This window comes from Zychaea mexicana (assembly GCF_025766255.1).
Source record: "Zychaea mexicana strain RSA 1403 chromosome Unknown BDB00scaffold_52, whole genome shotgun sequence".
Taxonomy (NCBI): Eukaryota; Fungi; Mucoromycota; class Mucoromycetes; order Mucorales; family Lichtheimiaceae; genus Zychaea; species Zychaea mexicana.
In genome coordinates, this window is record NW_026516715.1 from 254,637 (window position 1) to 266,828 (window position 12,192).

At 44.0% G+C, this 12,192-nt stretch overlaps 5 protein-coding genes across 5 annotated transcripts; 2 read left to right on the plus strand and 3 right to left on the minus strand.

Annotated features, from left to right (window-relative positions):
• Positions 1-181: 181 nt before the first annotated feature.
• BDB00DRAFT_830732 (uncharacterized protein) lies at positions 182-840 on the minus strand (the record flags this gene model as incomplete). Its single annotated transcript, XM_053124062.1, has 2 exons — positions 544-840; positions 182-433 (listed from the first exon to the last, which is right to left on the minus strand). Coding segments are annotated over exons 1-2 (392 nt in total), but the record flags the coding sequence as incomplete, so codon positions are not given.
• Positions 841-1,740: 900 nt separating this feature from the next.
• Positions 1,741-3,825, plus strand: BDB00DRAFT_766227 (uncharacterized protein; the record flags this gene model as incomplete). Its single annotated transcript, XM_053119577.1, has 11 exons — positions 1,741-1,818; positions 1,933-2,123; positions 2,204-2,316; positions 2,414-2,501; positions 2,607-2,792; positions 2,890-2,923; positions 3,015-3,030; positions 3,116-3,265; positions 3,334-3,444; positions 3,512-3,554; positions 3,639-3,825. 11 exons carry the CDS (start codon positions 1,741-1,743, stop codon positions 3,823-3,825), a joined length of 1,197 nt encoding a protein of 398 aa, XP_052978278.1.
• A 150-nt stretch (positions 3,826-3,975) lies between these two features.
• Positions 3,976-4,806, plus strand: BDB00DRAFT_466108 (uncharacterized protein). Its single transcript, XM_053117481.1, has 2 exons — positions 3,976-4,631; positions 4,721-4,806. Exon 1 carries the CDS (start codon positions 4,067-4,069, stop codon positions 4,619-4,621), a length of 555 nt encoding a protein of 184 aa, XP_052978279.1. The 5' UTR covers positions 3,976-4,066; the 3' UTR covers positions 4,622-4,631; positions 4,721-4,806.
• A 1,164-nt stretch (positions 4,807-5,970) lies between these two features.
• On the minus strand, positions 5,971-9,650 carry BDB00DRAFT_873852 (uncharacterized protein; the record flags this gene model as incomplete). The annotated part of the gene is made up of 6 exons (XM_053127148.1): positions 5,971-6,062; positions 6,149-8,003; positions 8,101-8,244; positions 8,351-9,404; positions 9,502-9,550; positions 9,632-9,650. 6 exons carry the CDS (start codon positions 9,648-9,650, stop codon positions 5,971-5,973), a joined length of 3,213 nt encoding a protein of 1,070 aa, XP_052978280.1.
• Positions 9,651-11,534: 1,884 nt separating this feature from the next.
• On the minus strand, positions 11,535-12,192 carry BDB00DRAFT_830744 (uncharacterized protein). The gene is made up of 3 exons (XM_053124063.1): positions 11,931-12,192; positions 11,759-11,844; positions 11,535-11,589 (listed from the first exon to the last, which is right to left on the minus strand). The coding sequence occupies exons 1-2, from the start codon at positions 12,126-12,128 to the stop codon at positions 11,773-11,775; spliced, it is 270 nt and encodes an 89-aa protein (XP_052978281.1). The 5' UTR covers positions 12,129-12,192; the 3' UTR covers positions 11,535-11,589; positions 11,759-11,772.

The window sequence follows — 12,192 nt, forward strand, 5'->3', positions numbered from 1 at the left end:
TACGGGCAGCATGCACGAGGCGGATGGTTAAACCAACAGCAAGCAGTTTAGACATGGCATGGAATTATATGGAATGGCACAAACAAGTAGCGTCAACTGATGAGATTTTCACTGGCACTCATCTGCCGGCTCACCAAAGACGAGTAATCAAAAGGAAGAAGTTCATGGACGGAAGATTTCCGTTATCTTGACTTTTGTTTTTTATTTACATTTTAATAAAGAGTACATTTTGCGACCAGCGGCAGACGATTTTGAGACCTTGTCGTTCCCCTTGGCTCTGTCGAGCGGAAAAAAGACAAAGCAACAAAAAGACCTCTTACTAGAACTTGATAGTTGTCTAGAGAGTATGGAGTTGGAAAGAAAGAAAGGATGGATGAGAAGAACAAATTTACCGTGTGATGCGTCCCAAATTTGCGGTATTGTGGTCGTATAACTATTACCGCAATCAAAACGGCGGTATATTGAAAAATCAGGATTCGGATGCGTTGTTAATTGTATAAGCCCACCATAACAAATGTCACTTCCTTATAAGAGCGACCTTACCCAATATTAGCAGATATGGAAGCAGCAACGCTGGTGATCAAGAACAGGTTCAATAAGAGCGAGCAGCAGCAAGAGAGCAACAACAGCAACACCCGCATATCACACGGTAGTAGAGCTCGCACAACATAGTGCCGAGCCTTTCGATGTGGGTGTCTGGCTAACATAAGTTTTTTGGCGGCTCGTCATAATTTTATTTTTAACAAGGTGTCTGTAAATATAAACTGTCTTTTTCAATGGTCAAAGTAAGAGTATTGCCGCTGTTTGTTGTAAAGGAGAGATTATCAACAGAGGTAAGCAACCCTCCAGCAGCACTGTATTCTGACACCAGCTGAACTACCATCCAAAGGTAATCGTGCGTAGTTGTGTACAGTGGTCACCTGTTCATTCCAAAAATAAGATCACCAAGTTTTGTGCGAAATTGAAGAGGTGTGAAAATTAACGGATCCTGCATACGTATACCGTTAAGTCCTATTAACTATGTAATTCGAAGAGCGATAGCAGAAAAATGTGTGATATCAACAAGGATTTTAGAACTAAACCCTGCTCCCTTTGTATTTTTCTGTAGCTGTCTGATATAAACCTTCATGAATCATGCTTGTGATTTAGTGATGGCCTTATAATATCCATATAGATAGTGTGGACTTGTCGAATAATGTGCCGAAAGATCAACGAATAGTAGTAATACTAGCAGTTTTCTTTGCGTGTATGTAGATTACCACACTGTAACAGCTTAACACGGTGATCGGTATGTTCGTGCTGTTGTGTTACTCAAAACTACTTTTTTTTTAAGATTAGCTTTCAGTATCCAAGGACCGATTCGTTCGATTTTCAGGTTCAACGTTTATTATATCATAAATAACATTGTAGAAATGAGCACATTATAGTATAATATCACATTTAATCAATGCTGCAATGAAAGCTATCATTGCTGATTACAACATTGTGACTTGGCACTGCTGTTTCATGGTCTTTCACAGAAAAGCAAAGCAACTACTGGAGATCTCCGGCACATCGGGGACCACCTAACGCATTACCCATATCGGATGTCAAAGTTAGAGTTACACACATTCTGCACGACAAGACAGTAGATAGCTATAAGGAAGATATGTCCCCGAATAAAAAGGTTTCGTGCGTTAATTCGGGTATCTTGTTCCTCCTCTTTTTTCTTAAACTTTTTCTTGTCTCTTCCAAAAAACCATGAACGCAACTGTTGACAAGGTCATTACCGAGACCATTAACGGTCTTGATGCCGAGCTTCGCCAAATTAGTATCAAGGTTTGTTTTCTTGATCCTGTTCCTGACTTCTTTTCAAAGTCTCCCAAAATGCTCATTTCGGGGTGAAAATAATGAAAAGCAACTCTTTTTGCCATGAACACTGTACACATGTAGATTCACGACAACCCTGAACTTGGTGAACACGAGTTCAATGCTTCTCACTTGTTGTGCAACTATCTTGAAGGAAAGGGTTTCCGTGTGACGCGTGGAGCAGCTGGTATGCCCACGGCCTTTATTGCAGAATATGCAAACAGCACAAAGGGTCGCAGAATGGGTTACTGCTCCGAGTTTGATGCATTGCCAGGGTAAATAACGTAGTAATTTGAGCGTGTTGCTATGGTATAAATAGGCTTTCGAGCTAATGATTGTCCTTTCTTTCTTTTAGCGTTGGACATGCATGTGGTCATAATCTTATTGCTATTAGCGGATTGGCTTGTGCAATTGCCACTAAAGCGCTCTTGGAGCATGGCTTGATCGAAGGATCTGTTGTTTTGTACGGTAAATATCGAATAACCAAAGATGTACAAAAAAGTCTTTTGCTTTGGTTGTTTCCTTTCATTCCATTTACGTTGACATATCGTTTCTATTATTGAAGGCACCCCTGCCGAGGAGTCGACCTCTGGTAAGATTACCTTTGTCCAAAAGGGTGAAGTACAAAGCCGCGTGGATGTTGCCATGATGCTGTGAGTATATATCGGACTTGACGGTATCTATATACATCCTTACTATTACACCGTCCCGAAGCTTTTCTCTAACATATCCGTTCGTTCTTTTCTATCCTTCTCAAGGCACCCTGGTCCTGCTAATGGTGTTTTTGTCAAGATGCTTGCTTTGGATGCTCTTAAAGTGGAATTCTTTGGAAAGGCTTCCCATGCTGGCATGAAGCCTTGGGATGGTATCAATGCTTTGGACGCATTTATGCAAGGCTGGAACAACGTTTCCATGTTGAGACAGCAAACTTTGACAACCAACAGGTGGGTTACAGATATCCTTTTTGGATATATTACCCCCTCGAATAACGCGTAGCTTGTCACAGTATAGCTCAACATTGTTTCTTTATGACTTTTGAAGAGTCCATGGTATTATCACAGACGGTGGCAAATCGGTAAGTCGATCATTTTCAAAACCTGTTGTTATTAAGATAGTCAGTGATCTTTAAAATTAAGTATATACGTGTATTTCTTCATTTACAATAGGCCAATGTAATCCCAGGTTGGTATACTGGGTTCTCATTGTTCTCGTTGCAGTTTTTTAATTAACGTAGCCGAGCTAACCTAACTCACATTAAAAAAAAAAGATTATGCTGCTGGTCGCTTTTACTGCCGAGCAGTTACGCGTGCCCAATTAAGGGAGTTTAAAGAAAAGGTTGAAAACTGCTTCAAGGCCGCTGCTGGTGCTACTCAATGTCAATTGAAGTTGACTTGGGCTCCATACGGTGCCATTGATGGTAAAATATCTGTTAACAGTGTAGCTATTGGTGATATTCTTAGCTGATTAATGTGTTTCATGCAATAGATGTGTTCCAGAACTCAGAATTGGGATACTCGTATATTGATTATATGAAGCAAGAAGGCGCCCAGTTCTTCCCTCGATCGGTAGAAGAAACTGTAGTTAGCGGTAGCACAGGTAAGCTCTTTTCTGTCCCTTGTTGTATTCATCGCCTTTTTTGTTTTTCTAATCTCGCTTTGGTCAGATATGGGTAACTTCAGCTACGTAGTTCCGACACTCCACCCTGGGTAAATAATATTCATATATCACAATTTATTCTTTACTGTCAAGCAGGAAAGAAAGCAGTAAATCTAAACTGTTTTGTTTTATAGATTTGAGATTGGAACCACAGCTGCCAATCATACAGTGGAGTTTACTAAGGCTGCAAGAACACCAGAAGCACATCAGTATACCCTTCGTGCTGCTCGATCCTTGTCAAGAACAGCTGCTTCGGTTTTCCTTGATGATTCATTCTACGAGCGTGTGCGTGCCGAATTTTTGCAAGGCAAGCCCCAATAAGATAGCCTCACTTGGTTACTCTACTGGGAGAAGCTCCTGTATTCTATCTTTTGTATAATATAAACAAAATATGTATCCAATATGCGTTTACTTGGGAACATGATCACTAAACTATTGCTGGTTATAATCCTAGCTAGCTAGCTAGTTAGCGGAGGTGTTTGGTAAAAGCCAAACTGATAATTTATGTCTGAGAGCAAAAGCCACTGTTACTTCAACCCCTTTACCACATAAAGTTGTCAACATGCTACGATCAGCACTTCTTTTACACCAGCGTCGTCTTACACATACTGCAGCTACCACGCCCAACGAAACGATATACAAGGGCCCTCTCGCCAATGTCGCCAAAAAATTAAAATTATTCTCTGTCACATCCCTTGGCCTCGGCACGGGCATTTCGCCATTTGTCTTTGCCATTGACGTTCCTGTACCCTTCGTTGCCAAGGCAGCCCTTGTCGGTGCGGCCGTTGCGACGAGTGCAGCTTCGACTGGTCTTATCCAGTGGGTCATGTCGCCCTATGTCACCAAAATCAGTCAGAACGGCAACGAGCTGACTTTACATACGCTCAGCTTCTGGGCCAAGGACCATCAAACAACTGTACCTATCGACAGCCTTGCACCTGCCACACGGATATTCACATCGCTTATGCTGACCGACCCTTCCAAGGCAACCGCTCAGGTTAGCGGAAAACCTGGTAAACCGAAAACGTTGTTTTATGTACATCCCGAACTATGTGAGGAAGATGGTACGGCTATCAAGGCTGTTATTGACAAGACTGGTATCGGCAAGGGATTTTAAGCAATAAAATGTAATAGAAGAAATGTAGCAGCAATGATATTACCTTGTTTATCTGTAACGCAAGATACGTATGTATGTATATTGACTATGTGTGCACAGGATTCTTCCTAATGGTTGACGGGGCCCTTGACGTTGGGGGGTGCTTTTGATTGGCGTGTGTTTCCGTACAGGTCATCATCACCACTGCTACTTGGGTTCTTGCTGAATCAAGGGATCAGACAATAGGCTCATGTGACGAGCGCTTGGTATTAGGTAGCGCTTTCTGGGTTATTGTGGTCAAATGGATACAGACGAACACTACTCAACTGTCGGGGAACCATGTCGTAGCGGTCTGGCCTCCATCGGTTGCCATCCTACCACACTTCTCCCGCCTTACACTTTTGACATTATGGCTTGTACTAGCTTGCCATCTGGCATGCCCACTGCCGCTGCAGATGGAGGTTTGGGGGCCTTGCCCTTGCGAAACGTGCCTGTTAAATGACACATAGGCGATTCAAAAGAGGCTCATTCAGCCGAGCGAGGCGAGGTAGCGACCGCGAGTATAACATAAAAAACACTCTATTCTCTAATTATGCTTATACGAAGAAACCAGGCGCATAGGATGTGCTTAAAGATCAACCAAGTGCGATTTTCAACCCTTTCGATAGAGCGCGACAGTGGCCGTGCTTTGTTGTCTGTAACGCTATGCGACACCAGAATGACGACAACATCTACAAATGTCATGACAAGGCTGGCGTTATATCCGTATGTGCTATAGGGTGATTTGGAATATGAAGACGAACTGGATCTATTGGACCTTGCGAGCAGTCAGGAACGAGTGACTTTAGAAATCGACGACGATGACGTCCAACAAGCAGCAGCGTTATCTTCTTTTCCTCACCAAAAGCAAAAGCAAAAAAAAGTATTGTCAGATCAAAAAGATCTTGAAGCTTATAAGAAAATAACTCGGCATTGGCATACAAGAACCTCCACCGTAACATAGACACTCGACCTGGCAACCGTCACTGGCTCCAAACCTTTGCCCCAACCTTTATCGCTACAAGAAGAAACTGACCAGAAACGCCACAACCTCCCATATGCTCTGACAATAGATGAACCTATTTTGAGTTGATTTGTATATCATAGATAAAAAACCATCATCGTAGAAAAACACAAGAATGCCGTATATCTATCATAAGTAGAAAAAAGAAAGATGCGATGCTGTGGGTTGTATACATTTGGGTGGTTGGGTAGTGTGTGGGTAAACGCGAGTTAAAAAATGGAAGAAAATCTACAGTGAAGACGAGTATAAGAGGATGAATGAGGGAGGGGGAGGGGAGGGGAGGGTTAAATCACATAATATCAGTTTCTTAGTTTAACCACGGGTGTGCCAGCACCGCGTGAATATTAGGTCGTTGATCCACATTGCGATCCAGCATCTTCTTAATCAGGCCCAGCGAGCCTAAATCGCGTAACACAAACAACAAACAAAAAGTCAAAAATGGGTGTTCCCTTGCATTTTTATATGAACAAGTTGACCCCACTTACCATCAGATAGTACAAACGGGACCCGCAGCTCGTGGCTCAAAATCTCGTCAATGTCATAAAATGGGTTTTCGCGATACACAAGCGTGTACAGCAAGATACCGAGCGCCCAAATATCCTGGGCCGGTCCCTCATACGTCTGACCCGCCAGGATCTCCGGTGCTGCATAATCCAATGTGCCCACAAATGTATCGTACCGTCGTCCTTTCAGATAGGCCGCGCTGCCAAAGTCAATCAGTCGCACACCCCCGTTTTGGTCCAGCACAACGTTTTCGTCCTTGATATCGCGGTGGACAATTTTGTTGTCGTGCAGGTGGCGCACAGCCTCGGCAATTTGCTTAAAAATATCCCGGATCTCGTCGTCCATCATGCCGTTCTTTAATTCGATATAGTCAAACAAGTCCATTCCAACGCCGTGTAAGCCCATAACGATGTAGTAGTGGTCGTCATCCTCGAAATAGTCGAGCATGTCGCTGCAATTCTTGTGTGGGATCTTGCGAAGCGTGTGCAGAATGTGGATCTCGACCGGAATGACACCGAGCTTGCGATCCTTGGTCCAGCAGTCTACCAGGATCCGGGACTTGATCACGTACTTGATCACAACCTTTTTCTGCTCTGGGTCATCCCTTTTGACTGCAAGCTTGACAAGGCCGTACGCACCTTGGCCCAGGTTGTCCAGAATCGTGTAGTCGTCTATCGTCGTTGCGTTTGTTTGTGCTGAATAGTCGGGTAATACTACTTGTGTGGATGGGGGTCGTGAAGAGGGTCGAGAGCGTGGTGTGCATGGTGAAATAGGAGACGACGGGACCGCAGCTCCGGGTGTTTGTGAAGCAGAGATATAAGTAGGTCGAGAGAAACTGGTAATGATGCGTGAAGGCCGCTCTTCAACTGCTGTCGTCGCTTCTTGCTTTGACTTTTCAGCTTTTTCTTCTATTGACTGTGGTGACGATGGGGTTACTACTGCTGCTGCTGATGTTGTTGTTGTTGTTTCTGATGCTGCCGCTGCAGGTAATGGCTTTTCTGGCTCTTGTGAGTCTGGTGCCGGATCAGGAGGAGGAGGCGGTCGTTTGGCTGCCGGTAAGCCTAATCCGTCATGTTGTTTGATTTCGAGTGGTGGATTATATGTTGAGTTGATATGGCCACATCGTGAAAAGGTCGCTTCTCGGTCAAAGGTGATCCACAAAGCACATAGGTCGTCTGAGCCTTCAACAAGCTTTAGCTGTAGCTGGATCTCGAATGGTGTTTTGTCACGATGAACGGCCAGTAAAACAGGTAGGATTTGACCGTTAGGAGCGTGCGTGAGACGTCGAATATTGCTGGTAGTGGTTTTGTTGTTGTTGTTGTTGTTGGCAGCGGCGGCATTAGGAAGAGACGACAAGAGCTTTTCATTGTCCATGTCTGCAATCAGTTTGCGACATATTAGGCTGTTGATAATGATGCCGTGCTGCAGCAGGTCGTCGCGCTGTAAGCAGCTGAGCAAGGTTGGTATTTGAGGCATCAAGTCTGCAATGTCGGTAGCTACAAGTTCTTCTTGTGAAAGACCAAACATGTACCTGGCAAAGACAGCATTGCAGCCTTCTATAGTGCCATCTTTGCGGATGGTCACGAGTCCGGCAATCATTGGTATCGATGTGATTCGCAGCGTGAAACACTCGGGCTCTTTTGATACGGTGTGTATTTTGGCAATGATGGGAAAATGCGCTCCAAGCTTTGTTCTGCTGCCAAAAAAGCGCAACCGGCTAATGTCTTGTACATGGTTAAGCGAGGGAATTAACATGTCAACTGACTTGCCGATCAGTTCGCCGGGTTCATAGCCGTAGAGCTCGTGGACACACTCATCTGTGTATTGGATGATACCCTGATTATCGATAAAACAAACCCGCGGAAGAGAGCAAGAGAGTCAATCGCTTTGCTCAGAACCATCTAATCTGTTTGAGATGAATGAGTTTCTTTACCTGCATGTTGACGGTGATGTGAGTGACTGTTTCAAACACCTCTTCAAAGATCCAGATATAGACCGGAGAGCCGGCATCGTTCCGCTTTTCCTTGAGCCACAGCGACGCAGCCGATCTGGAACCATCCTGCTTTACAATAGGTAGCTATATTTATGCATTCGGTATTTTATATTGTAAGCTTATTGTTGTATAATACTTGTTTCTTATCACCCGCGGATTGGATATACATAGAAAGGGCGCGTGCACATACCACGTTTCCGCAAACAAGAACCATTCCGCCAGTGCTGTCTTCAAGATGGCTGAGCTCCTCTCGTCGCCTTGTTACCATATCTAGGAAACGGTTTCGGTAGGATGGCTCGATAAAGTCGACAACGGATTTGCCCACGAGTCCTCGGCAGCTACCGCCTATACCCACCAGCACAAGTGCTGCAATGTCGTTTGAAAGTATGACTCGCCAATCGTCGTAGGTAGTTAGAATGGCTTGGTTCTGTGGCAGGAATCTGGATGTGTTGTGTAGTGCTGGATGTGGAAAGATGTTGGCGGATGTCGACACTTTGCGCTGGATGCCCGGTCGCTTTGTAGTAGTAGGAGCAGGGGGCGTAGGAGTTGTAGCAGCAGTAGAAGGGTTTGAGTCACTTTCCGAGGAAGAAGAAGAGGAGTATGAAGAATACGAGGAAGAGGAGATGTTTGTGTCGTTGATGAAAGCGCGCGACTCGGTATGATGACTGATGTCATGGTTATTGTTATTGCTATGAGAGAGATGATGGTGATCATGATGGCTGTTGTGGTTGAGATGCTTTAATTGTTCGGTGACGAGATCGACATCATCTGGTGTTACAGGCGATGCAGGCCTTGAGAGTTTTCCTTCTTGGATATCCGGCATAGGATTACTCCGTCGCCGACGTCGAGAGGCGCGATATTGCTCGACATTGAAGGATGCTACTGGACTGTATCCGACGCTCTTTGTTTTGCTCCTGCTGTAGGCCAAGTCGTTCGTGTCGTCGTTGTTTAACAGGGTGGATGGATGGTAATGTGCAGGAAGGGTGTCGGGCGTCTTGAGCGATGTGGATTTATGCTTCATAAAGTCAATTGAACGATTCATCAAGCTCTTGCGTATTTCGGCCAGATCTGTGCGGGTAGTTGCACTTGTGGATGATGAAAACCGGTAGCTGTGCAACGATTCTTGAGCGAATCTAACACTTTCTTTGGGCCGTTCGTCTTCAGGATGGTCGCGTAGCCGGATCAGGCCGTCTGCTGCTAATGATGATAGGTCTTCGAGGTCTTCGACGTCGTTGTCGTTCGGTCTATAGTGCACATTTTATTTGTTTGTGAGCGAGTCAGACAGTGTGTGTGTGTGTGTGTAGGAGTAAGACAGTAAAAGAGAGTGTGCAATGTATGTACCGAGGTGTAATGATGCTGGTTATATCGTCCCGTGCGTTCGTCTGGTTCACTACAAGTATACAAGGGGACAATGCGTCAATTGAGAGATTTGAATAAAAACAAGACCAATGCTGGAATGTGGTTGTCGCACCTGTGATTATGCTTTGCATTGGGGGGGGAGGAGGTGGAGTAACGCGCCTGAATTGAAGCTGTTAATATGGTTACGACCGGTGATGAAAAAGCGATCAGTAAAAAACCCACACACATACACAAGATCAGGATTGCAGAGACGTGATGAAAGAAGGGGGGGGGGGAAAAGGATTCTGAAAAGTTGTTGTACCTGTGTTGCGTGTATGTAACAAGAGCAGAGAGAGAGAGAGAAAGAGAGAGTAAAAGAGTTCGAAAGAGAAGGCAAACAATGTGTTATTGAGCAGACACACGCACACACACACAACACTCCTTTTTTCTTTATTCTTGAAAAAGAACTGCTGCTAATTGAATGGTTCACCAGCACACACGACAATTTTTTTTTTTCAACTTGCTGGTTTCGTATTCAGCGGATTTTCTCATTTGCGGCCAGGTCGTCAGCAACATCCCAGCAAGAAGTCAGAGCCCACGGATCAGCGTCAGTTGGAGGATGGATGGCCATCTATCAGTCTGAGGGTTTATCACCAAGCTTCTGCTTGTCTTTGCCCAATCCATCCGGTCGTCAACTAGACCATGACGTTGAAGTCACATGTGGGGGAGAGGGAAGGGGCGACAAAGGGTACCTGAAACTAAAAAAAAAAAACTAGTTCCGCGGAACGCAAAAAGGAAAGTACCTCATTGTTATTATTCTATTTGTTGTTGTTGTTGTTGTTCTTGCTTGATGACAAACAATCCAGCATTTCCCACATCATCTCATCATTGTGGCCGTCGTGTGTGCATCTTTGTCGTGCTGCAGTTGGATTGGTGCTCGATCACCTACTGTATCATCATCCCACTGCTTGTGAACAAGTGTGCAGCTTCATGTAAATTATCTCGGTGTGAGTCGGTGCAACAAACAAATGCGTAGAACATTTCGGCACAAAGAAGACAAACATGGCCACTAAGATTGACTCCGAAGCAATTTTTGCCCTGGAACAAATCAAAGAGAGTATAAAGAGAGTAAGAGAGAGAGAGGGCAGAGGCACTGACATCATCATCCTCAGCAGCAGGAGCAGCATGAGCAGCGTGAACCCTTGAAAGAAGGGTGGTGTTGCTTTGTGTCAAAATTCTTTATTAACACGCACGCACAAAAAGTGAATGATGCTTGGAGATCGCTGGACGGATTCTTCCATATTCTATGTTCTGGATGCATCTATTGGTTCCACCCTGTGTTACTCAACCTTGACAAAAATTAACCACATGTTTGTGTGGTAGTACACCCGTACTTGTTAAGGATGCATGTGTGGGACAAGCGAGACACAAAATGCATAAGGCCACTAATACTACCAGCAAAGTACCTACCATTACTGTATACCCTGAGCTTCTCGGCTCGTCATGTGGAAGACTTTTACAGCAAACGCTGGCATCTAGATATCTAATGCAAGATTTTCCTTTTGCGTGCATCATGCGACGTTTTAATATAACCACTACCTCTACCACCGCCAGCGCAGCAATAATGCCACGCGAAGAAATATATAAAGTATATACTGTATGCAGCATTTTATATAATCGAATGACGTTTAAGCACCCCTTCCCCTAATCCCTCCCCACGGCTCGGTCTCTTTTTCGCCAAAATATACCATTTTTAATGTTATTGTTGAAAAAGTAACCTTATCATTTTCTTCTGCTTGTACACACGTGGAAGCTTGACGAGTAATAATACTTCCACATATAAGTAAATGGCATGTTTCTTTATCTACCGATGATCAGAGGGTAGAAAAAAACAAGAATTACTCGATATAACGAACATGCATGTGACGGTTTGATGTCTCTATCCATGATGACGGTGAGGTCTTTCCCCTTGTCTCACGCACTAATGAGCTAAAAAAGCTTATGATAAACGCAAAAATACCGACCGATATACCCGATGTGGATTCTGATCGCATTGCCCTTCATGTGGATCATTTGATAACAAGTTGCTCGGTATGTATCATTGTTCGGTCCGCTCATGCATTCATCAAAGCATGATCTTGTAGACTAGTCTATACACAGCAATAAGAATAGAAGCGGGGATGGCATGTGATTCTTTAGAAAGTTTCAGTGTAGCATTCTCCCATTCTATTCATTCATCAGCTTATGTACTATTCCAAAGCAAACCGGACAAGATCAGAAGGAGTTGCCATAAACTGTGCTTTGAACCAGAAATATGTATATGCATAGCATACTAGGATTAGAAAGGTAAAGAAGCATTTCAAAACTTATCTTGCATCAAATCTTCTTTACCATTGATAGTACATATTCACAATGTCGTCATCCTTCTATAGAGTATGTACTGTATGTACATCAAACATGTACCGAATCGGGAGCTTAAAACGACAAGGATTTACCAGTCGGTATCTGGGAAAACAAACATACAGTATCAAGAGCCTGAAAGCTGACGATTGCTGGCTGATGAAAAAAATGCGGTGTCGAGTTCTTTCGTGAATCGATACTGTGTTTCTGAATAGTTTACTTGTTTGCATAAACCTACGGTAGACAAATATCTTATCATTGTCATTTTGACAGCGATTACATACAGTAGTGGAT